Below are 25,198 nucleotides of genomic sequence, written 5' to 3' on the forward strand. Positions count from 1 at the left end.
TCTGTGCTCTTCTACGTTAAGTGCTGTGTAGAGAATGTGACAGTGACTAAAACCATCCAGGTTTTTCTTAAACGAAAACCTTGGATGACGAGTAAAGTCCTGGTTCTGATCAGAACACATAACTCAGCCTTCAGGCTGAGGGACAGTTCTCTCTACAGCCAACCTGAGGAGGGCTTCCTCAGAGACAACAACCCCCACCAGGTGTGGAGAGGCATCCAAGCCCCCCAACCCCCGACAGCAGCCTAAAACTCACAGAGGAGTGCAACACCTTCTTTGCTCAGTTTGAGGCTGATACAGACTGGTATAGACATCCTCAACTACAGACCTGTAGCCCTCACGTCTGTAGCCAGGAATTGTTTTGAGCAGATAGTGTCTCAGCATATCAGAGGCTGTCTAAACCCCTCCCACGACCCTCATCAGTTTGCTTACAGAGCAAACGGGGATGCCACGACCATCATCCTTCAGTGAGAGCTGACCTATCTGGAGAACAGGAAGATCTACATGAGGATGCTCTTCGTGGACTACAGCTCAGCTTCCAACACCATAGTGCCACCAAACTGGACCATCTTCACCTGTCACCTGCTCCTGAATCAGCTTCTTAACAAACCAACATGTAAATTTTTTGTCTCAGAAACTTTTCTTACCACACCTTTTCTCTTCATTCAAGTTTCCACTAATGTGTTTTGATACAGGACTCTGTGAACAGCCAGCCTATTCAGCAGCGACCATCTGTGGGTGATGGAGGGTGCTGATGCTTGTCACCTGCACAGCTATCAAGTTAGCAGACTTCCCCGTGATTGCAGATGTGTTTACTGAACTAGGCGAGAGATATGTGGTATTTATACTGTTGATTTGCTCTGACTGGGCTATATAAAAGCTTTCCTTTTTGAAATAAGTTACAGAGAATTATTTTTCTTTTTTTCCTTGTGCATTAGTATGTTCACACTAACAGAAATGACTGAATAACACAACACAGGTTAAACTGTTATACTAACGGGGCAGACCATAGCAAAAAAAGGTAATAACAGTGGGGGGAACCATAGCCCTGCCCCCCATGACACAAAGCTGACGTGTACCGTAAACCTACGCATACAGGTCAGGATTTAAGGTTTGACTCTCATCATCCACTGGAGCACAAACTGGGCGTCATCAGGACGCTACAACACAGAGCGAACACCAAGAAGAAGAAGAAGTCACTTCGATAAGTGATGAAACTCCAGACGTCCAGATGAACAGAATCTATCACATATGAATACACTTAATGTTTCATTCAGCTCATGCAGTTTATCTTCAGATTTGTCCTCACTTCATTCTTACATGAACATCCATGTCCACATAATTTGGTTTTAATCCAGTTGCACAGAAATGCTTTCTTCGACCCTTTCTCTTCAGAACTCCGTGTCTGCTGATCAGAATATAATCAATGCAATTTATTTTATTAAATCATAACTTTAAAGTCAGACATTCTTTTAGATTAGTGGCTTCTTGGTGTTTGCACATGCTGCACTCTGTTTTAGCACTCTGTACCACTTTTAACAACAAGGTTGGATGTTAAGATCTTTTAGTCTCTTTCAGGTGCGATAACAGGTAAGCCATGGGTGCTTCAGTCTGTCTGTTATATGGTGTTTCATGGCTTGCAATGTTCTGCTAGTCCTAAAAATGCTACTACCTTCAATCAACTGTTCATGGAGCTGTTCTCTTGCTTGTAGACTGACAGTATACGCCTACTTCTTCGACAATTTTTCAACTTGACTAGATGAGTAATTAAGTATTCTTAAAGCAAAAAAAGAATATGTTTTCAGAAACTTTAGTTTCTGACACAAAAAGTAATTAACCAGGGAGGCAAAAGGAACAACTTTGTTTTCCCTTATGTGATAACTTTATAAGATAAACTCGAGAATTTTCTCCAAGTGTCACAGTGAAGTTCAGAACCAGCAAAGCCCTCAGATGAAACCCGTTCCTCTCCAGGACAAAGCACAACCTAAACCATATAGTGTATGCTGTGCAACACAGTGGACCCTTAAAAAGATCAAACGCTAAGACCTTTTACCCTCTCTATAAACTTTCATAGACATGCAGGAGACCAGGTCAACAGGGCAGTACATCAATGCCCAAAGGAGAAAGGACACTATTTCAAGCATGCTAATATTCCCATTAGGATCCAGTGGAAAACAGCCAGTGGAAACTGTGCCACCACTGGCTGAAGACAAAGGAAGAGGAAGGTTTGTTAAGTGGGAAAGGACATTTAAAGTCCCTGATGATAGGAACTATGACTATGATAAAGGGAAAGGGTTGGCTTACATGATGGAGAGAAGAAAACTAAATATACTGTGTAAAACCAGATAAACGGGAGGTAAGGCCAGGAGCACTGGAGGCAGATTCAAGCTGTTCTACCATGGTGTTGGTAGAAGAAAGAGGATATAAACAGGATTGTGACGAGAGTGTCCAAAAGGCTCATGAGTTTGAAGCTGGAAATTGAAGGGATAATATTAAATGTTGACAGTAAATATGCCCTTCAGGTTGGATTTGTACCACAGGGACCACCGTTGCCTTCAAATTCCACATCTTCTCTAGGTATTCTCTAAGCCCCTGCAGTTTCTTCTAATGTTCATTTTTCCTTATGTTGCTATCACCTAACTGTCGCTACGTCCTCTGCTTGTCCACCAACACTACATCCTGTTGTTTAACCATTAGCAGGTTTTCTGTCTGTATCTGGAAGTCCCTCAGGATTTTGGCTCGGTCATTCTCAAGCACCCGAGAGGTTAGTCCGTGGGCCATATTTGGCAGAGATGTTCCTGTACTATGCTAGTCACTTAGTTCCATGTAACTCCCTGCTAGCATCTTGCACCTTGTTTTTATGTGCTGGATTGTCTCAGGGGCATACCTGCACAACCTGAACTTGGAGTCTTGCCTGGTGTAGTAGCCTCTATTAATCTTGTGCTTAAAGCTTGTTCCTGTGATTACTCTCTGCTGTCGTAACTTAGTCTGTATCTCAGTGTCAGTAGTTTCCCGTTTTATTTTGGTATCTGTTCTTCCCTGTATCTTGTGTCTCTATTGCCTCAGCCTTCCCTTGCTTTTTGTCACATTCTCCTGTGTGGTTGTGTCCTCCCTCCCAGTATGTTTTCCTTGTTGAGTTCTTTTTAAAAATGAAAAATGTCTTTTTCATGAGTGACCTGGGCAAGAGGGAAGAAGATAACTGTTCTATGCAAATATCTGAAATGGACGAAAATTACTGGATTGACTATAATGCAGAACAGAAAAGCAGGTGCAATAACGGGTTATAAAAATATTTGCAAAACAGGTAATTTTTTTATAAGCGAACCCCTTCATAACTTCATTTTCTTCATAACCTTTATATAAGCTAAGCCCTTCGTCTGTTTGAGTACAGGCACAGGAAACATAAGCAAAGACATTAGAGATAATAAAAAAAACCCAAAGAAATATCTGAAATTATTTTTGGCACACATTAACTTTTTGGCAAAGGTGAGTGTGTTATCGCTGGCTGTGCTGTGCAGCTGAACTGGGCAGATGGTTCAAAACGCATCTAAACATTAAATAAAAAGTGAAGGCCTGAAAAGCAGTGCGGAGGAAGTAAAGGGCTTTAAAATGTGTTTCTTCTGTTTTTGTAGCCAGCTGTGAAACTAGTTTTATCATTACAAACTTAACCTCTTCAAAAAATGGTGTCTTTGCCATTGCTGCACATGTTACAGGTCCGGGTCAAAATGAAACCTTCTGGCAGTGCTAGTGTTAAATGTGTTATCCTGTTACTGTTTATATTAGTCTGCTTGAAGCATCTCACATCTCCTTGTAATGAGTGAAGCAGTGGTAAAGGTTGGAATCAGTCACCTCACTTCCAGTTTTTCATTGTGACATATTAGGCCTCAAACGTTATCAGTCACATGATCACAATTTGATACAAGCCGCTAAAAAAGCGCGAAACAGGCTTCGGAGCCTCAATGTCCCATCGATAATAAAACCTCTTTTTACTTTACTCCTCTTGTTACTCCTCGAGTCCTGCTTTCTGGGTCCAACTCTCCCAGCAACACAGCCAGCCCTGACAATTAGACTTCTCCACAGACAATAAAATAACTGACCCAGTTAAGCTACAGAGATTGATAGTGGTCTGCAACTAGAGCTTCACTAACAAATGGCAGACAGAAAATGCTGGATAACAAAGTATGTCACCGCGGGCGAGTCACTTTTCTTTGTTCAGCCTTGCATCATAGCAGTGCTGAGGCAGAAGTAGCTGTTCTATTCTGAGCTCAGTGTTTCTGCAAGCTCAGAGCCATCCAGAGCAGGAAAGAATCAAAGATGGGTGCTGTAACAAGCAGAGACAAGTGGCACTCAAGTGCAATTTGAGCTATATATGCTTCCCCACAATGCTTCAACTGTGAGGGAGTGGGTGGAAGAGGAGCTCTTAGCAGCCCTTGCATGGGGCTGGATGGGTAGGTGGTTAAAGAGAGAAAAAGAAGGGAAATGTTTCTATGATAAAATGGATTTAATTTTATGCTGGAGGCGAGGTGATTCACAGGACAAAATGACAGTGCCGAGGTCAGCATTGGTCACTCAGATTATAAGGGCCACAGTGAGGGCCCTTAATTGTGACTGAATCACTACTTCTGCCTCTAAGCATTGCTCATGCTTAAGTGTCGGTTTGTTTTCTACTCTTTCTGCAGAATAAGAAATCTGAAACGGTCCAAGAAAAGTCCAAATCATTTAAATCCTTTTTTCATCAGGTTTCATGGTTGATGGTTTTTTCATGCTAGCCTGGAGAAAACAAAACACAACAAATAAACAACTTGATTCATGCAGGATTTAATTATTTTTAAATAAATCTATACCAGTATTATTTCATTCATAATTATATCGATTCGCTGGCTCAGCTCAAGTTGTTACTTGCATGTTAAATTTAAAGCTTAATCTAATGAACATTAGTAAAACATGTGTAGTGTGTTTGTGTGTACCAACAGCAATACACACACATGTGTAAATCTTTCTCAATAGTCTAAATTTGTAGTCGGCTGCTTTGATTTGGTTTTCTCTTCTGCTACGTGGCACTATCTGTTTGTGTGTCTGTGTGTGTGTAGATGTGTCGACTGTCATCTCTAATCTGCCATGCCAGCTGTTTTCCTGCACTTCATCTATCATAGTTGCTGCATCTGAATTCTCTTTCTCTTGCTGCCTCAGTCTCTCTGAAGCCCACAGACATGTATGTGTACCTGAACTGCAGATTCAATTCAATTCAATTCAATTTTATTTATATAGCGCCAAATCACAACAAAAGTCGCCTCAAGGCGCTTCATAGATACAGAGAAAAACCCAACAATCATATGACCCCCTATGAGCAGCACTTTGGCAACAGTGGGAAGGAAAAACTCCCTTTTAACAGGAAGAAACCTCCAGCAGAACCAGGCTCAGGGAGGGGCGGGGCCATCTGCTGTGATTGGTTGGGGTGAGAGAAGGAAGACAGGATAAAGACATGCTGTGGAAGAGAGACAGAGGTTAATAACAGATATGATTCAATGCAGAGAAGTCTGTTAATACATAGTGAGTGAGAAAGGTGACTGGAAAGGAAAAACTCAATGCATCATGGGAATCCCCGGCAGCCTACGTCTATTGCAGCATAACTAAGGGAGGATTCAGGATCACCTGGTCCAGCCCTAACTATATGCTTTAGCAAAAAGGAAAGTTTGAAGCCTAATCTTGAAAGTAGAGATAGTGTCTGTCTCCTGAATCCAAACTGGAAGCTGGTTCCACAGAAGAGGGGCCTGAAAACTGAAGGCTCTGCCTCCCATTCTACTTTTAAATACTCTAGGAACAACAAGTAGGCCTGCAGAGCGAGAGCCAAGTGCTCTAATAGGGTGATATGGTACTACAAGGTCATTAAGATAAGATGGGGCCTGATTATTTAAGACCTTGTATGTGAGGAGCAGGATTTTGAATCCTGAATATTCAACATTCAGACACCACGGCGCCAGCTGCAGGCCCAAGGCTGGAGCCCACCAAAACAACTCCCTGATAACGACTGTGTGATGACTATTCTTCCCGTCCCATGAAGGCCACCTGGGTTGGCTGGCAGACTGTTTACTTAGCCTGATAGTGCGAAGGACACTGTCTCCGCTGAACTCTGGACACACACACACACTTACACTGATATGTACACACTCATCCCCCCTCCCTTTCCAACGCCTTCGATGCTTGTGCCCTACCGGGGAAGATAGCAGTCAACTGGACCAGCGCAGATGCTGCAGGACCGGATGCGCTGTCTACGCCGGCTCTCTCTTACCCTTTACCCACCCCTGTTGCTTGTCTCGTGTTTCTATGGTGTATTGATAGTCATGTGCTTTTGTGCTGAGGTGTTTTTTCTTTTATCAAACTGTTCTCCCACCAGGAGCTCAGTCTGAGTGGAGTTTTTTTTCTCCTCCTCTTACCTCATGTAGTGTATTTTCGTTGTTTTTTCCTATCAGCCTACCTTTCTGACATGTCTCCCCAATGTGATGTTTGTGTAAAGTTGGTCAGAAGGTTCCTTTGTGAGTGCGCATGCGCCATTAGCGTGCTGCCTGCTGTAACCCTAATTTCCCTCGGGATGAATAAAGTATTCTGATTCTGATTTCTGATTTCTGATTTAACAGGAAGCCAAAACAGGAGAAATCTGCTCTCTCTTTCTAGTCCCTGTCAGGACTCTTGCTGCAGCATTTTGGATTAGCTGAAGGCTTTTCAGGGAGTTTTTAGGACTTCCTGATAATAATGAATTACAGTCGTCCAGCCTGGAAGTAATAAATGCATGAACTAGTTTTTCAGCGTCACTCTGAGACAGGATATTTCTAACTTTAGAGATGTTGCACAAATGGAAGAAAGCAGTCTTACATATTTGTTTAATATGTGCATTGAAGGACATGTCCTGGTCAAAAATGACTCCAAGGTTCCTCACAGCGTTACTGGAGGCCAAGGTAATGCCATCCAGAGTAAGAATCTGGTTAGATACCATATTTCTAAGCTTTTCAGGGCCGAGTACAATAACCTCAGTTTGATCTGAATTAAGAAGCAGAAAGTTAGCGGCCATCCAGGTCTGCAGTTTAACTCATTGGTGTGTGTTATCTGGCTTCATGGACAGATAGAGCTGGGTGTCATCTGCATAGCAGTGTAAATGTATGCTATGTCTTCTAATGATGCTGCCTAAGGGAAGCATGTATAATGTAAACAGAATTGGTCCTAGCACTGAACCCTGTGGAACTCCATAATTAACCTCAGTGTGTGAAGAGGACTCTCCATTTACATGCACAAACTGGAGTCTATTAGATAGATATGATACAAACCACTGCAGCGCAGTACCTGTAATACCTACAGCATGTTCTAATCGCTCTAATAGGATATTATGGTCGACAGTATCGAACGCTGCACTGAGGTCTAGCAGGACAAGCACAGAGATGAGTCCACTGTCAGAGGCCATAAGAAGATCATTTGTAACCTTCACTAAAGCTGTTTCTGTGCTGTGATGAGCTCTGAAACCTGACTGAAACTCTTCAAATAAACCTCTGCAGATGATCTGTTAGCTGTTTGACAACTACTCTTTCAAGGATGTTTGATATAAAGGAAGGTTGGAGATTGGCCTATAATTAGCTAAGACTGCTGGGTCTAGAGATGCTTTTTGAGTAAAGGTTTAACTACAGCCAGCTTGAAGGCCTGTGGTACATAGCTGATTATTAGAGATAGTTGATCATATTTAAGATCGAAGAATTAATTAATGGCAGGACTTCTTTGAGCATGACATTCCCAAACAAATATTTCTTTGGTACGTTTTCTATAACAAATAATATATAAACTAATAAATATGCATTCACACCTAGTCTGCTGTGAGAGTGCCAGCTTGCTGCTGCAGCTCCTGCAGTTTCTTGTGTTTTTCTACATAGTTTCTTATAGTTGTAGATAATGTTTTTAAAATGTTAGTTTTTAAAAACTATGGACCTTAGTCAATTTTTCTGTGCTTTTATGGTGCTCACAGGCTTTTTTCATGGGGGTGGGGGGACCAACAGCTGATGAAAACTGCTGGTGGTGTGTTTTTAAAAGTGATTTCAAGTGTTGGGGCCAGCCTAATATGGAGGGCAGTTTATTCCATAATTTGGGGGCCAAAACAGCAAAAGCTCGGTCCCCCCGGTGTTTCAGTCTCAACATGGGGACAGCAAGGAGTGACTGGTCAGTTGATGTGAGAGACCTTTGTGGAGTGTATCGGTGTAGGTCTGACAGGTAAGAAGGAGCCATTTAAAACTTTAAAAGCAAACAATGAAATGTTACAATTTTAAAATGATTCTAAAATGGACAGGCAGCCAGTGTAAAGACGCACTGATACCAAATATAGTATTAAAGTGACATTAATACCATCCAACCACAAGGTGCTCAGGATGGGTGTCACCACTTCTACTGTCTCCTGGATTGCTGACTGTAAGAGAGCCCTCAGTTTGTACAGCTGGGGGGGGGGGCATCATTCTACATTCCTAAGATTTCATACGATTTCCAGTGCAACAGCAGAACATCCTACCTGGAGAATTTCTGTGATGATACTGCAGGTGGGCAGGAGTTGAAATACAGGGAACTGGTGAGAAACTTTAGTGAGTGCTCCAGCTACAGGACTGGTTTGAGCTGACAGGTCTATCTTTGAACATCTTGACGTGGAGACTTTCGCTCAGTCTGTGCTCTTCTACATTAAGTGCTGTGTAGAGAATGTGACAGTGACTAAAACCATCCAGGTTTACTCACAGAGGAGTGCAACACCTTCTTTGCTCAGTTTGAGGCTGATACAGACTGGTATAGACATCCTCAACTACAGACCTGTAGCCCTCACGTCTGTAGTCAGGAATTGTTTTGAGCAGATAGTGTCTCAGCATATCAGAGGCTGTCTAAACCCCTCCCACGACCCTCATCAGTTTGCTTACAGAGCAAATGAGGATACCATGACTAGGACTGTGCGATATGACCAAAATCTCATTTCCCGATATAAGACATCTATCGTCCCGATAACGATATAAATCACAAAAATTTAACATTTTCTGTAAATTCGGTGAATCTCGGGCAGCTCGACTTGCATGAAGTGTTTCCAGCTGGGCGTCATGTAGCTGGAGTCGAGTGTTTTAACGATGCATGAAATGATACATCTTTAGACATAAGTTGTAACGGCGCCGTTTTCTTTGTGAGTATTTATTACACGGCGTGCTGCGGGGAAAAGCCTGTTCTAACGTTTGAGTCTAAGGTTTATTTTTTAGCACCTGGCGGCTCTTTTGCTTCTCATCCGTAAATAATCTGCATCTTTCACGTGATTCAGTTTATTTTGAAAAGTCTCAACAGGATCTTGAGCTTTATTGTGAAAAGTTTATGTGGAACATAAACAAGCGGACACGCGATGGTTTTGCCGTCGTTGTTGCTAACGACAACGCATGAAAACAGGCGCTTGTCCGTCCGTAGTGTGGTTATAGAGAACTTTAATAAATGACTACAGCCACTACAGTGACCATCAGAACCATGACACAATATTGCTGTAAACAGTTTATTTTGCGACACCACGAAACAAACGATAGCGTAAAATGAAACGATAGACGTTTTTATATCGTCACCCGATATATATCGTTATATCGAACAGCACTAGGAGAAGTGTAGTCGGATGGTAACGAAGAGAGGGAAGGTAGTCAGAACTGAGGGGATCGAAATACCAGAAGGCAACGTTGCAGACATAGAGGACAGCTACAAGTACCTGGAGATCCCACAGGCAAATGGGAACCATGAAGAGGCCGCTAGGAAAGCTGCAACCACCAAGTACCTGCAGAGGGTCAGGCAAGTCCTGAGGAGTCAGCTGAACGGTAAGAACAACATCCGGGCCATCAACACCTACACCCTGCCCGTGATCAGGCACCCTGCTGGGATAATAAGGAGGCCAGAGGACGAGATCAAAGCTACTGACATCAAGACCAGAAAACTCCTGACTATGAATGGAGGGTTTCATCCCAAGTTCAGCACCCTGTAGGCGAGTGGCTCCAGCAGATCCCAGGAACAACATCGGAGATCTCTGTCCAGAAGAGCGCAGTCCTTGGAACAGCTAAGATACTGCAGGACCCTCAAGCTCCCAGGCCTCTGGTAGAGGATCTGAGCATGAGGGATAAAGACTACAGGAGTGAGAGGAGTATTTTTTCTATATATATATTACAATAAAGTTGTCAGATGGTGGGTCTGTGACAGAGAAATCTGCAATAGATTGCTTTTTTAAGTATAAAAATTCAAACCTACAAAAACATATTTAGTTTTTCATGTCTAATATTTGAAATAAGTCCTACAAAAAATGTTCTGTAGAAAACAACTGGATCCTGGAGATCACTCCGCCTGTGCTGATCACACAATCGTGCAATACTGTGACCACGGTCCTGCTCTCCGATCTCTTGTAGCAACAGAACATGATGTCAGACTGCTGCCTCTCTCTTCAGGGAACTGAATCAATTCGGTTTCGCCCACACACTGATGTCTGTTACTTAGAATATGTGCTTTGCATAGAGAGCTGCATTCAAGGGCCCTTGACAGTAACATAACTTTGGGCTTATCAAGCTGACAGCAAAGGATAACTTACTCCTCCTCCTCCTCCATTTGAAAAGCTGCTATTTTGGGAGCTCATCGAAGGCCGGTGCCTGTGAAGTCATCTGATTGTGATTATGTAATGTTATTTCTCCACATATAAGTAGAATGAAAGAGTCATTGTTTAAAAATAAATTCAAACACTTGCCAAAGTTAGACATGCTGCTGCTCTCAAAGATCACTACAAGCTGAACACACAGAAAATACTGCAATAAAGACTCAAAGTGCTTTTCACAGATTTCACAACATCTGATCTGCTGTTAACGTATAATAGTTTTGAGTCCACAAAAATGGATTCCCTCTGATGTTTACTATGAGATATACAAAACCACCACAGCATGTTTAAACCAGCGAAGAACAGTAATAAATGTCAAATAAATGTCAAATAAATGTCAAATAAAATAGTGGTTTTATTGTGTGCAAACCCTTTAAGAAAATGCTGAATTATATAATAAAAAACAAAACAAAGCCTGAGTCACATACTTTTCTGAAATTAATCTCACTTAATAGGTCAAGGTCGAGTTTATTTATATAGCACATTACCAGCAGTCTATGCTGCATAAAGTGCTTAACAATGTAACATACCACTAAAATAAATAAAATGCACAACAATGATGCAGTAAAATATAGATAAATAAATAAAATAAGTAAATATAAACAACTGAAACAACAACAACAAATAAGGCTTTTAAAACCAAGATGTTTTATTACCAAAATATTTAGGACGTGTGTTAAAAGCCAGAACATAAAATGTAAATAGCCTGTATTTATATAGCGCTTTACTAGTCCCTAAGGACCCCAAAGCACTTTACACCACATCCACCCATTCACGCACACATTCACACACTGGTGATGGAGCTACATTGTAGCCACACCCACAGCACTGACAGAGGCGAGGCTGCCGGACACTGGCGCCACCGGGCCCTCTGACCACCACCAGTAGGCAACGGGTGAAGAGTCTTGCCCAAGGACACAACGACCGAGACTGTCCAAGCCGGGGCTCGAACCGGCAACCTTCCGATTACAAGGCGAACTCCCAACTCTTGAGCCACGATCGCCCCAAAATGTGTCTTCTGTAACAATTTAAAACGGTCAAGTGGTTGTGCAGATCTAATAATGAGGGGAAGACTACTCCACAGTCCAGGGCCTGCCACAGAGAAGGCTCTGTCACCACGAGATTTCAGTTTAGACCGTGGAAAAGTTAAGGTTAGTTTTGACCTGGACTTCACCGTTCTTCCTGGAGCATAAATAAATAGGAGCTGAGACAGGTACGAAAGGGCTCGGCCGTTAAGTGATTAAAAAAGTAACATTTTAAATTGGACCCTGTGCAGAACAGGAAGCCAATGTAGAGAAGCCAAAACTGGGTAATATGCTCCTTCTGTTGTGCCAGTTAGCAGATGCTAAAGACGATAAATAGAGGCCTGGTCCAAACCCAAGCACAGAGAATTGCAGCAGTCCAGTCTGCAGTTAATGAACAGATGAATACTGTAGGTGGGAGTAGCTCAGGAGATGGAGCAGGTCATCTAATGTTAAGATGGTTGGTGGTTTGATCCCTGGCTCCCCCCAGTCTGCATGCCAAATATCCTTGGGCAAGATATTAACCCCAAGTTGTTACTTACTAACTATCATTCACACTCTGAAGCATCTATCAGAGTGTGAATGATAGTTAGTACTTAAAGAAAGTATAGAAGGCAGTGCTTGTGTGAATGTGGCATGTTGTAGAGCACTTAGAGTGCTCTGGGAGAGAAGAAAAGCACTATATAAGAATCAATTCATTTACCATGAATAACATGTTCAAACACGTTAGCTGGAAGCTATGATTTTACCTTGGCTCGCTGTTTTAAATGAAAAAAGCTTGATTGAACTACTGTGCTCACCTGCTTACACAGTTTAAAGGAACAGTCAAGGTTTTAACATTTGACTTACAATAGGAAGATAAAGGGCCAAGAGCGCTGTCAATGTGATTATTAAAGAAGGTGCCAAATATGACAACTTCTGTTTTGTTTTAATTTAAATAAAAATTTACAGACATCCACATGTCCCTGCGTTTAAAGATGGATAGATCTCCAAGTCATCTGCAAAACAGTGAAATGAAAATTTTTTACCGTGAGAAAATAGACCCCAGTGGCAACATATACAGTGCAAATAAGGCAGGACCTAAAAGAGAGCCTTGAGGTACACCATAATTAAGAGGGGCTATTTTGGAGCTGTGGGGGCACATGTTGACATAAAAGGTTTTTCCAGATAAGTAGGACTGAAAACACTGAAGAGCAGACCCTTTTAGGCCAGCATATGATTCCAGCCATGAAAGCAGGATATCATGATCGACCATCAAAGGCTGCTGTCAGGACCAACAACAAGAGGGCAGCAGGGCTGCCACAATCTAGAGTTAAAAGAATGTCACAGTCTGGCAGACGCAGACTGTATGTGTTGCACTCAAATGCAGACCAAAAACAGAATGTGAAACATGACATGGATTAACAGAAAACGAGCAGTTTTAGTTCATGGGTGAAACTAAACAATAACCTAAACTGGGGGAACTAAAACATGAAAAAACCTTAAACATGGTGAACTGACATGGAAACCTGAAGTGGATGAGCAGACGACCTGATAAGGAATGAGTGGAAACACACGGGCTAAATACACACAGGAGGAAAATGAGGGAAGTGGGAACACATGGCGAAACAGCTGACGCACATGAACATAATGACATCACAAGGGGAGAGTAAAACTGAACACAATGAACATAGCAACACAGGACCTCTTCAAAATAAAACAGGAAACATAATGAGACACAAACATGAAACACATGAAGGGCGAGGGAGACTTAACAGGGGTTGAAAACACAAGGGGGACTAACAAGCAAATGAACTTAGATAAGCTAATGAACTTAAACAAACCATAAACATCAAAATAAACTAAAACGCTGGGTCAAAAGACCCAGGATCGTGACAAAGAATATCATTAAAAACCCTTAAATGTGCCGTCTCAGTGCTGTTGAGCTGAGCACAGAGCTGCTGCATGCAGACAGGCAGTCCCTGGAGTGGAGCGGACAGGAAACATGCTACTTCTGTGGAACCATAAATCACACTTTCTAATAATTCAATTTGGGGAATTTCAATTTTATCTATGCAACGCCAAATGCAACTTGAGACAACAACAGTTGCCTCAAGTTGCATTATATTGTAAGGTAAATAATGCAAAGAAAACAGAAAAAAAAACTAACAATCATCTATGAGCAAGCGCTTTGGTGACAGTGGGAAAGAAAAACTCACTTTGAACAGGAAGAAACCTCCAGCAGAACCAGGCTCAGAGAGTTTTTCCAGCGTCACTCTGAGACAGGATATTTCTAATTTTAGAGATGTTGCACAAATGGAAAAATCAAATCACTTTTTTATTGTCACATCACATGTGCAGGTACATTGGTACAGCACATGTGAGTGAAATTCTTGTGTGCGAGCTTCACAAGCAACAGAGTTGTGCAAAATACAATAAAGTAAACAAGCAAAATACAAGAATGGCTACATCTGAAACTAATAAATATATGTACAATATATAATAGTATATGCGTTTCTGGATGTGTATACTAAATATTTTTCTACGTGTGTGTGTGTGTGTGTGTGTGTGTGTGTGTGTGTGTGTGTGTGTGTGTACACATATTTTACAAATTAAATAGAGTAAACAATAAATAAAATATATAAAAATATACAGAGTTGAGACATGTGCAAAACAGTGGCATTACTGTACAGTATGGAGTGCATAATGTTAAAGTTCCAGTAGTGAAGCTGAGGTGTCTATGACGTGTTCAGCAGTCTGATGGCCTGATGGAAGAAGCTGTCTCTCAGTCTGCTGGTACGGGACCGGATGCTGCAGAACCTCCTTCCTGATGGAAGCAGTCTGAACAGTTTATGGCTGGGGTGACTGGAGTCCTTGATGATCCTCCCCGCTTTCCTCAGGCAGCGCTTCCTGTAGATGTCTTGGAGGGAGGGAAGCTCACCTCCAATTATCCGTTCAGAGCACCGCACTACTCGCTGGAGAGCTTTGCAGTTGTAAGCGGTGCTGTTGCCATACCAGGTGGTGATGCATCCAGTGAGGATGCTCTCAATGGCACAGTGATAGAAGGTCCTGAGGATGCGGGGGCTCATGCCGAATCTTTTCAGTCTCCTGAGAAAGAAGAGGCGCTGCTGCGCCTTCTTCACTGTTTTGTTTGTGTGTACTGACCACGTAAGATCCTCAGCCAGATGTACTCCAAGGAACCGGAAGCTGCTCACTCTCTCCACAGCAGCGCCGTTGATGGTGATGGGGGTGTGTACTTCTCTGCACCTCCGGAAGTCCACTATCAACTCCTTTGTCTTTGCGACGTTGAGGGTGAGATGGTTGTCTTGACACCAGTGGGTCAGGGCGCTGACCTCCTCCCTGTAAGCCGTCTCATCACCGTTGGTGATAAGACCCACCACTGTAGTGTCGTCCGCAAACTTCACAATGATGTTGGAGCTGTTAGTGGCTGTGCAGTCGTAGGTGTAGAGTGAGTACAGGAGAGGGCTCAGTACACACCCCTGTGGAGCACCAGTGTTCAGTGTGACGGGGGATGAGGTGATGCTGCCCAGTCTGACCACTTGGCGTCTGTCAGACAGGAAGCTAAGGATCCAGCTGCAGAGGGAGCTGCTCAGTCCTAGATCCTGCAGTTTCCTGTCCAGCTTCGAGGGAACGATGGTATTGAATGCTGAGCTGTAATCTACAAACAGCATTCTCACATACGTGTCTCTCTTCTCCAGGTGTGACAGGGCAGTGTGTAGTGTCAGGGCTATGGCATCATCAGTGGACCTGTTGTGGCGGTATGCAAACTGTAGAGGGTCCAGTGAGTCGGGTAGTGCAGAGCAGATGAAGTCCCTGACCAGCTTCTCGAAGCATTTGCTTACGATGGGGGTCAGGGCTACAGGTCGCCAGTCGTTCAATGAGGAGATGGTGGAGGATTTGGGTACAGGGACGATGGTGGCCATTTTGAAGCAGGCTGGGACTACAGACAGAGAGAGGGAAAGGTTGAAGATGTGCGTGAACACTCCAGCCAGCTGAGCCGCGCATGACTTGAGGACGCGGCCGGGAATCCCGTCCGGACCAGTAGCTTTGCGTGCGTTCACCTTCCTGAAGCACCTCCGCACATCCTCCTCAGACACAGTGTGCGCACTGACGTCATCCGCGGTGCGCACACTGTCCGGTCTCATGGTGTTCGCTGTGTCGAATCTAGCGTAGAATACGTTTAGATCCTCACACAGAGAGGCCGTGGTCTGCGGTGTGCTGGTTTTCCCTCTAAAGTCTGTGTTACACCCCGGCCTAGGCAACCGGAGTGCAACACGAAAAAAGTAAAAATAAAGGAAAAAAAAAAAACACACACAAAAACCCCCCACTAAAGCTCACCACCAAAATCCCGAAACGACAGTATCGACAAATCTATTTACAACAAACTATTTATTTACAACAAAACACCAAACTATTTACAACACGGGGGAGATCGCGACCATGACACACTGAAACACAGGGTTTAAATACCTAGAGGGAGCAATCAGGAAAATGGACAACAAGAGGGAAACACAGCTGGGGCAACTCAGAACTGACGAGACAGGGAAACGTAAACTGAAAAGACTAAGATAACACAGACTTTCAAAGTAACACAGGAAACACATAACAGTCACGCCAAAAACAACACACTGACAACACCGAAACGTAACAGTTCCCCCCACCCAAAAATCAAACATTTAACACCAAGTGAAAAGTTTGATCCAGACAGACGAAGCCGATGAAGGCTGGAGCGGTCCCACTGACCCTCCAGCAGACGACGAAGGCTGGAGCGGTCCCTCGGACCCTCCAGCGAAGGCGGATGAAGGCTGGAGCGGTCCCACGGACCCTCCAGCGACGACAAAGGCTGGGGCGGTCCCTCGGACCCTCCCCTCAGCGAAGGCAGACGAAGCTGATGAAGGCTGGAGCAGTCCCACTGACCCTCCAGCAGACGACGAAGGCTGGAGCGGTCCCTCGGACCCTCCAGCGAAGGCGGATGAAGGCTGGAGCGGTCCCACGGACCCTCCAGCGACGACAAAGGCTGGGGCGGTCCCCGGACCCCCCAGCGAAGGCAATCCCGGACGAGCCCCCATATGTTACACCCCGGCCTAGGCAACCGGAGTGCAACACGAAAAAAGTAAAAATAAAGGAAAAAAAAAAACACACACACAAAAAACCCCACTAAAGCTCACCACCAAAATCCCGAAACGACAGTATCGACAAATCTATTTACAACAAACTATTTATTTACAACAAAACACCAAACTATTTACAACACGGGGGAGATCGCGACCATGACACACTGAAACACAGGGTTTAAATACCTAGAGGGAGCAATCAGGAAAATGGACAACAAGAGGGAAACACAGCTGGGGCAACTCAGAACTGACGAGACAGGGAAACGTAAACTGAAAAGACTAAGATAACACAGACTTTCAAAGTAACACAGGAAACACATAACAGTCACGCCAAAAACAACACACTGACAACACCGAAACGTAACATCTGTGATCGTGTTTAGTCCCTGCCACATACTCCGAGGGTTGTCAAACTGTTGTTCCACCCTGTCCCTGTACTCACGTTTGGCTGCTTTGATCGTCTTCCGGAGTTGGTAATGTGCGTGTTTGTAGTCCGATGTGTTCGCGGAGGCAAAGGCGGTGCTCCGTGCCGCGCGAACATCTCCGTTAATCCAGGGTTTTTGATTTGGGAAGGATTTAACTGTTCTGGATGGGACGTCATCTTCCACGCATTTCCTGATAAATCCGCAGACTGAGTCTGTGTACTCATCTACTGAAAACTGGTGGCACCAGTGTCCGGCAGCCTCGCCTCTGTCAGTGCGCCCCAGGGTGGCTGTGGCTACAATGTAGCTGCCATCACCAGTGTGTGAATGTGTGTGTGAATGGGTGGATGACTGTGTATAGTGTAAAGCGCTTTGGGGTCCTTAGGTATACAAATACAGGCCATTTATGTCTCAAGACAGCATCCTGGAGAGTCTGACCTCCATACCTCATTTAATGAGGATGAAATTCCAGGCTAGGATACAGTTATGTAAAAGAAGGAAGGGAGGCAGGGAGGAGGAAAGCATGTGTAGTGGTGTAAGTCAGAGAGGGTGAGCCAGAATCTTCTCGTGCACCTGTAAAAGCACACTGTGTTTACATGCGTGTTAGGTTTTCTGCCTGAATTGCTTTGGACACACAGGCAGCACAGAACATGCTCCACATGTCTTACGTTGTCTGCATGTCCTGGACAAATATTAACATAAATGTATAAATTGCCAAACTTTCGGCAACAAAATTAATTTCATGGCTGCAAAGTAATTGTAAGTTACCACAACAGCAGTAGGCATGCTGTTCAGAAACACTGGTGTTCGTGTAGCCATAAACAATTCAACTTTCAATTCTATTCAATTTTATTTATATAGCGCCAAATCACAACAACAGTCACCTCACGGTGCTTTATATTGTAACGTAGACCTACAATAATACATACAGAGAAAAACCCAGCATCTGTCCTCGCTTGAGAAGCTAGTCAGAAAGACACTCTAAGCCCCAGAGGCCTTTGTTTTGTGCGCGATCAATCATCTACCTGGAGCCCCGTTGCTGTCCAGCTGTCTGAAAAAACTATGTCGACCAATCATGTTAACATTATGTGTTTGCCTGGGTGCAGCAGTCTTTTGTCTCTGAGCCACAGAGAGCAGGTCCATGGTGCTATGTAAAATTCATTTCAAATTCTGTTTTGATAATAAATTGAGAAAACTGATAATTGGAGTGTGTTTGTCTTCTCTGTCTCATTAAAAAAAAAAACCTACACCGACCATAAATTAATGTTTCAGTCTTAAATATGGTCAGTCTGTTTCTATTAATGGCCTACAAAGCACAGACCTTCAAGCTGGCAGTAAACAACCATCAGCTGGCCCAGCTGTCTTAGCTACTTGTTGGACAAACTGAAAAACCTTTGAAAGAGTCGTTGTAAACAGCTAACTGATGACTGACTCTCCATCAGGCTTCAGAACTCCAATAATATTATTATGACCTCTGACAGTGGACTCCGCTCTGTGCTTGTCCTCAGTGCAGCGTTCAATACTGTTGACCATAATATTTTATTACAGGCCTTTGTGTCTTTGAGTTACAGCAGTTTCTTGGCGAATGATGAAAACTTGACGTGCCGCCATGAACATGCCGTTTCACAAAACCTTAAAACCTTCGCCATTTATCATTAAATTCAAAACGTCTGACTTCCTGTTGGGTTTAACATGTGGCTCCAAGAGACTGTTTTGCATGTCTTGATATCGTACATCAGGCGGTCAGAGGATGGGCCTTATCTACCAAGCTACTAAATTTAATCCAGTTAGTTACCGAGTGCATCTAGAGGATAGCTGACCGATAGAGCCGAGGGAATAGACACTATCATTTCTGCAGAATCAATTGCTACAGACTTCCGAACTTCATATAAATATCAAACTTGGCTCAAGAACAGCGCATAAATAGCTTCGTGGAATGGGCTTCCATGGCCTAGTGGCTGCATCAAAGCCTTACTGTACATCACCAAGCACAAAGCAAAACATGCAGCCACTGGACTCTACAGCAGGGGATATGTGTTGTCTGCAGTGATGAATCATGCTTCTTGCATGAGTCTTTGCCAGGACAACAATACCTGTCGGTAAAATAAAGTGGAGCAAATGCACTTATATGTGACCCACAATGTTTTAAAATTGTTCCTGTGCTTCTGGGCTGGTTTAACCTTCGCTAGAGTTGAACCAGTCTTTGTGGTTTTAATTTAGTGGAATATGAGCTCGATGGAACAACAGAGTCCAGGACTGCAGTGTAAGTACCATTAAACAATGGATCTTGACAGTTCAGTGTAGAGTCTTGGCTCTAGCTAACAGATCTGCAGTTGTACATGTGATTGGAGCATGGATCACGGGTGTGGCTGTGGCATCAACTTCAAAAACGACAGGCATTGGTCAGAAAAAGTCACATCCTCAACACTACAGCAACAAGATTATATCAAGCATAAGACCCAGCTCGTGATTGGATCCAGCAACCGTGATATTAACATAATCAAGAATTAAATACTGTCACATTTAGACTACTTTAGGCTACGTTCACTCTGCAGGTCTTGATGCTCAATTCAGATTTTTTGATCAAATCCGATTTTTTTGTCTGCTTCTTCACACTACAAATAAAATGCGACAGCAAACGCGCTCTAGTGTGAACGCTCAAAGTGGCCGCATGCGCAAAAGAAGACGTCACACACAACGCGCTCTGTTTAGACCCAGAGCAACAGTGTTGTTTGACTGATGGACCTTAAGACTTGTTTCGGACTTTACGTTTCCCAATTTTTGCTTTAAGTTATAAAGTTATCTACATTTGGTCTAATAATGATCCTTATTGCTGTTTTAGAGGAGCGCTGCTTCAAAGGATAGCTGCAGATTTCTGTCAGAATCTGCAGATTATACAGTACAAATAAAATGTTCATGTTTCTCCAACGTTGTTCCCAACAGTTTCACCGGATGGACAGGAAGCGTTCGCGATGTCTTCTCCGGCGCTGATAGTTGGCGTCTGTCTTGTGTCAGTGACGTAAAAGACGGATTTAATGCGACGTGACCATCAAACAGCAGTCGCAGATTTGTATCGTATTCAGCACCACATACCAAAGTGACCCAGGTCTGATTTGAAAATATCGGATTTGTGCCGTTCACACTGTCACACCATGATCGGATAGATGGTCGCAGAGGGTCAGTAAAGTCGGATTTGGTGCGCTTTCGCCTGCAGTGTGAACGTAGCCTTAGTTAACAATTCAGAAAACTCCAAGATAAAATTATTATGTCCTTAATTTGGCCATACATACCGATTTGTGAAATTTTAGCTTCATATTTCAAATAGTTTGCAAGAGGCGTGTTTTTAAATGGACCAAATTCCAGCATGTTATTCTCACGTTTTAAACTCTGAAGCTATGTTTGAACATAAGTATCTCAAAAACTAAAAACTCCAACATGAAATTAATACAACTGAATAAGTATCTGTAATTTATGAAAATTCAAGCCGTCCTATGAAGCCTGATATTTGAGGACACACTAATACAGAAAAAAGAAAATCACATTTCAAACGACACCTACTGACAATTTCTGATTGGTATGTATATTTGTATTTTGCAATAATGCAAAATTAACCTTTTAGAATCATTTTTACACTCTGCCAGTGTGAGCCAGGTATACGGTCACGTTGCTTCTGAGCTGTTCAGCCCTTGCTGAAATGATTCACTAACCCTTCCACAGGCAGGTAAAAGTGTCCTTTTTTCTGTTAAACAACACGTTACCCAAGGCCTGAGCCATTTTACCTCCACACAAAAGAGTCGTTTCTTTTAGAAGATATCTGAAAGTAGAGTGCAATTCAAACTTGCAAGGTCATAAAATCATTCATCATCAGCGCATAAAACATGTATGCATAATAATTAAACAGTCCATTAACAGTCCATATTTGTTCATTCAGCTTAAGTAACTTTCCTCCTACATCTTTTCATCTTCCACAATGTGTTTCTGCTGCGTGAAGCAAGAACCAAAATCTTAGAATCTGGCAACTACAAGCTACAGTTTTAAAAGGTACAATGGATTTTAAGTGCTGCAAAGATTTATTTAATATGTTTTTGCTGTAAAGTTTGCACTTGGGTCTGGGTGTAATTTGTGTCCATCTTTCCACTAAGTTAGTTTTCAATAGCATACAAATTATTTTCATCCACATCCATAGGAGCAGGAGCTGGTCAAACTGGGGTCAGTTGGACCAGCAGTTAACCCATTACAGAATAAGTGACTGCAACCGAGATGGTGTAATCAAGAGTCCAATGTCAAACAGACGGAAACAACTCGAGATGTCAGAGATGAGCCAGCGCATTCTATGCTACATTTTGCTCTTATTTCATCCTGACTTGTTCTAATGCCATCCACAGAAAAAACTAATAAGGTGCTTGTTTGTCTGCATTTATTATAGAAACTTTGCTTATGCAAAACTGCCATGGAGATTTGTTTATTATAAACCAGCTGATTGCAAAAAAATCCAATGGCTGCTAAAGTGTTTTTAAAATTGATAAAAAAAAAAAAGCTCATAACATTTTTTTTTACTATAGCAACCATACCCAAAAGGTTTTTACCCCGAACAGTTTTGTAGGTCTAAGCCTGAGGTATATCCATCTGAAGCTAAAATGATCTAAAACTGAACTAAACTAGATGTGAGAAATATTTTTAGATATTTTGAATTTAAAAAAGATCTAAACTAAAAAGCTTCACTAAACTGCATACTAGTTTAATAAAAAAATCTATGCAAATTGAAATCAAAATCTATAGCTAATATCTTTTGCTGTATTCTTTGGTAATGGGGTTAAATCTGTCAGCCTGCCTGATCAGGCTTCAGTGAATGATCACACAAAGTGTTGTTAGTACTGTATCTAATTTTAGATAATTGTGTGGTGAAGCACATTATCTCCACATGCAGTGTAGTGTTCCCTCAGAATTATCATCATCAAGGATTCCTGCTGTATGGATCATGAAATAAGAACTTCAGCCGGTCTACTTTACATTTTAGTTCATGTTGGTTCCCAGCCTGCAGCCAGATGTCAAGTGGTGTAGAAGATTAAAAAATAAAGAAATAATAATAAAAAGTTAAACTAGAGGTAGTTTAGCATTGGACCCGAGGGCTGGCACAGAAAGCAGCAGTGAAACAACGAGTGTGTTTTTAGGACAGCCGTGCATGGCCCAGTGCCTCCTTAGTAATGTGTGCTTTCTCTGCCTACAGCATACACGGTTTGAATCTGCACAAAACCTGCAGTGCACACACCACAACAGTCGCACTCATAAACGCCAGCATTTGCGTCAAGTCCTACCTTCACCGCCTCTATGTGAGTGACATTGTCAAACAGGATGTCATTAGCGGCCACTATCTGGTCCCCGACTCTCAGTCCTTCTCTCTCAGCCGATGAGCCTGGCTCCACTAGGGACACATAGATGCCTACGCCGTGCTCTGAACCACCTCGAACGCTGAAGCCCAGACCCTCGTGGCTCCTGGAGCGCGTGAGGGTCACTTTGCGCGTATCTCCAAAGGGGCCCACGCAGAACGGTGGGACCACGCACGCAGCGAGTTCAGCAGCTGCGCTTAAACCGTCCGGGCAGCCCGACGACGACAGGACCTGCTCAGGGATGGAACTGGCAGCTGAATCTACCTCACCCGCAAAGTCCTCTGCGATGCCGTTGCTGGGGATGAGGTCCGACTTCAGATAGAGCCCCTCGGACGTGTACTGATCGAACAGCAGCTGGTCGGACCTCGGGATGACCAGGCGCAACATGGGCAAGAGGTGCCGTTTGTCTGGCGTGTTGAGAATCACTTTAAGAGTTTGAACCAAGTCGAAGACGTTGCGCTTGGCGTGGTAAACATTGAGACAGTGGATGAACTGCTCTCTCTCCCGGTCATTGAGCAGAATATTGAGAGCTTTGTGCAGCCTTCGGACGTTAGTCGAGAGCGCACGGCCGCCCAAGACGATCGAGTTCAACGACGTGTTGAGCGAAACGCTCTCGAGGTCAGCGCTCATCCTACAACATAACAGAGCGTCATACAGATACGAGGTTTGACCGTGAATATGATCAAATTCACCTCAAGTCGGCACTCCCCCTTAAAAGTAAAACTTGAAACGCGCATCAGACAGTTTCAGCAAGTGCCACGCACACGATGTGTCACCTCGAAACAAAACATTTCCACAGCCGATGCCCGTATTCATCTGGCTCTGAACAAAGCAATATGTCCCCGCGTGTTTTATTCCATGCACAGCGCCAGCTCCACCGCCGTCCACGGAAAGCTCTCCTTATCAATATACACAATCTAACTGCACCTCATTCCAACATTTGATTCATTTTCCCTGCAGCTCGATCAGTTCCCCCAGCAAACTCAGCGCGCAGAGTGGAGCGCTGAACTGAACGCGCTGACCCTTTATATAGGAAATGACGCAGGTGCGCGCGTGTGTGTTGCTAAGAAACTGACAACACTATTCACCCTTATTTAAATTATTATGTTGGGCAATTCATTACCTAATATTTTAGGCCACAGTGTAGATGAGCCGACCTGATGAACAAAAACAGATCCCTGTTCTGTCCAATCGAGATTTATCCAGACAACTTAAAAACAAAGTGTAGGCTGGATCATCCACATGCATATAATAGTAGGTGTCGACTTATCAGTCTTTAAGCTGATAAAGCAAATATCTCTCAGAGGCATAACTAAAGCTTTTTCTAAGCAGCAGTTTATAGGAGCCTCCTCATGAGAGCAAGACTGTCTCACAAAACATTTGTGTTGCACTATTGTGCTGCTGAGGGGACACTGACAGCACAGCATGACTCCGTCCAGGTAAACAAAAGATCATAAAAGCCCCTTTGGCATGAAATCAGCCCCGGGTTCCCTGTGTGATCCTACAGAATAAATGTGTACCGCCTACTGTTTTCCACATAGTGGCTGATCACGGTAAATTTATTTATTTGTTGAACAGTTGTTTATTAAAATAGACAGCAATAAACGTTTAAGACATAAATAGAAACTTCCATTGGCTGACAGATAAAAAGAAGAAAAAGTCAATTTAACTTCTGGGATATTGATCTGGTCCATTAAGTAGCAGCAAGGGTCGTTAAATCGGTTTCAGCTGCTTCTGTGTTAATGAAATGAACAACAGAGAGACTAGAAGGACAACAGCAGGATGGCTGTAGCTCAGGGAGTAGAAGGTCGTCCACTAATAGGAAAGGAGGGAGCTCAGTTAGCCTTGTATAATATTCAGGCATTTTACAGAGAAGGAGACACAAATTGCAGTGTAAGTCATTCTATGGTGTAAATAATGTTAAGTTGTAATTTCATGGTAATTTAAGGAAAACCAAACAATATTTCCAAATCTTACAGTGTAAGCTGCACTTTTCAGGACACAGGCCATATTATGGAGTAACTTCATCTTGTTATCCAGGTGTATAATGAATATTCTACTAATCAACTGTCTTTTTATATGAAATACAAAATAACACTGTGATGAGAACTTTTCTGCCCTCTTATTTGATTTTATACATTGATACATACAATCAACCTTTGCAGGACTCACCTGAGCATATAATAATACAGACAAGGTGAGTTTCATTAACCTTTTTAATTAAAAACAAAAACATCAAACTGAACAACTGAACTTTGTGAGCGAGGATAGCACACTGAAGCTTTCTCCTTTCAAAGGACAACTGACAACAACATGAAATTAGAGTTTGGCACAGGATCCTTCTGTGACCAGTAAGAAAACAGGCCTGGACCCCTTTTTTCTTCAGAGCTGTCTTAATTCTTTGAAGGTCAGATTCAACAAGGAGCTGGAAACATTCCCCAGACAAGACATGAGATGCCATCTGAATACTAAATGTTCAAAGAACCAGTTTGAGATCTCCTGCTAGAAGCATCCACACTGACAAGATATTTTCCCACAGAGAATATTTTCACACATCCTCAGGGTGGTTATGGGGGAAATGCCAGCA

General features: G+C 43.0%; 1 protein-coding gene across 3 annotated transcripts in view; it reads right to left on the reverse strand.

Annotated features, from left to right (window-relative positions):
• Positions 1-23,845, reverse strand: part of LOC113033322 (whirlin-like) — a 61,930-nt gene extending 38,085 nt beyond the window's left edge. For all 3 annotated transcript variants that reach the window (XM_026187010.2, XM_080309095.1, XM_080309094.1), the window contains exon 1: positions 22,540-23,845. In XM_026187010.2, coding sequence (XP_026042795.2) covers positions 22,540-23,241 — 702 coding nt within the window. In that variant the 5' untranslated portion in view covers positions 23,242-23,845. The remainder of the gene's footprint in view (positions 1-22,539) is intronic.
• Positions 23,846-25,198: the final 1,353 nt, after the last annotated feature.

This window comes from Astatotilapia calliptera, chromosome 12 (assembly GCF_964374335.1).
Source record: "Astatotilapia calliptera chromosome 12, fAstCal68.1, whole genome shotgun sequence".
Classification (NCBI taxonomy): domain Eukaryota; kingdom Metazoa; phylum Chordata; class Actinopteri; order Cichliformes; family Cichlidae; genus Astatotilapia; species Astatotilapia calliptera.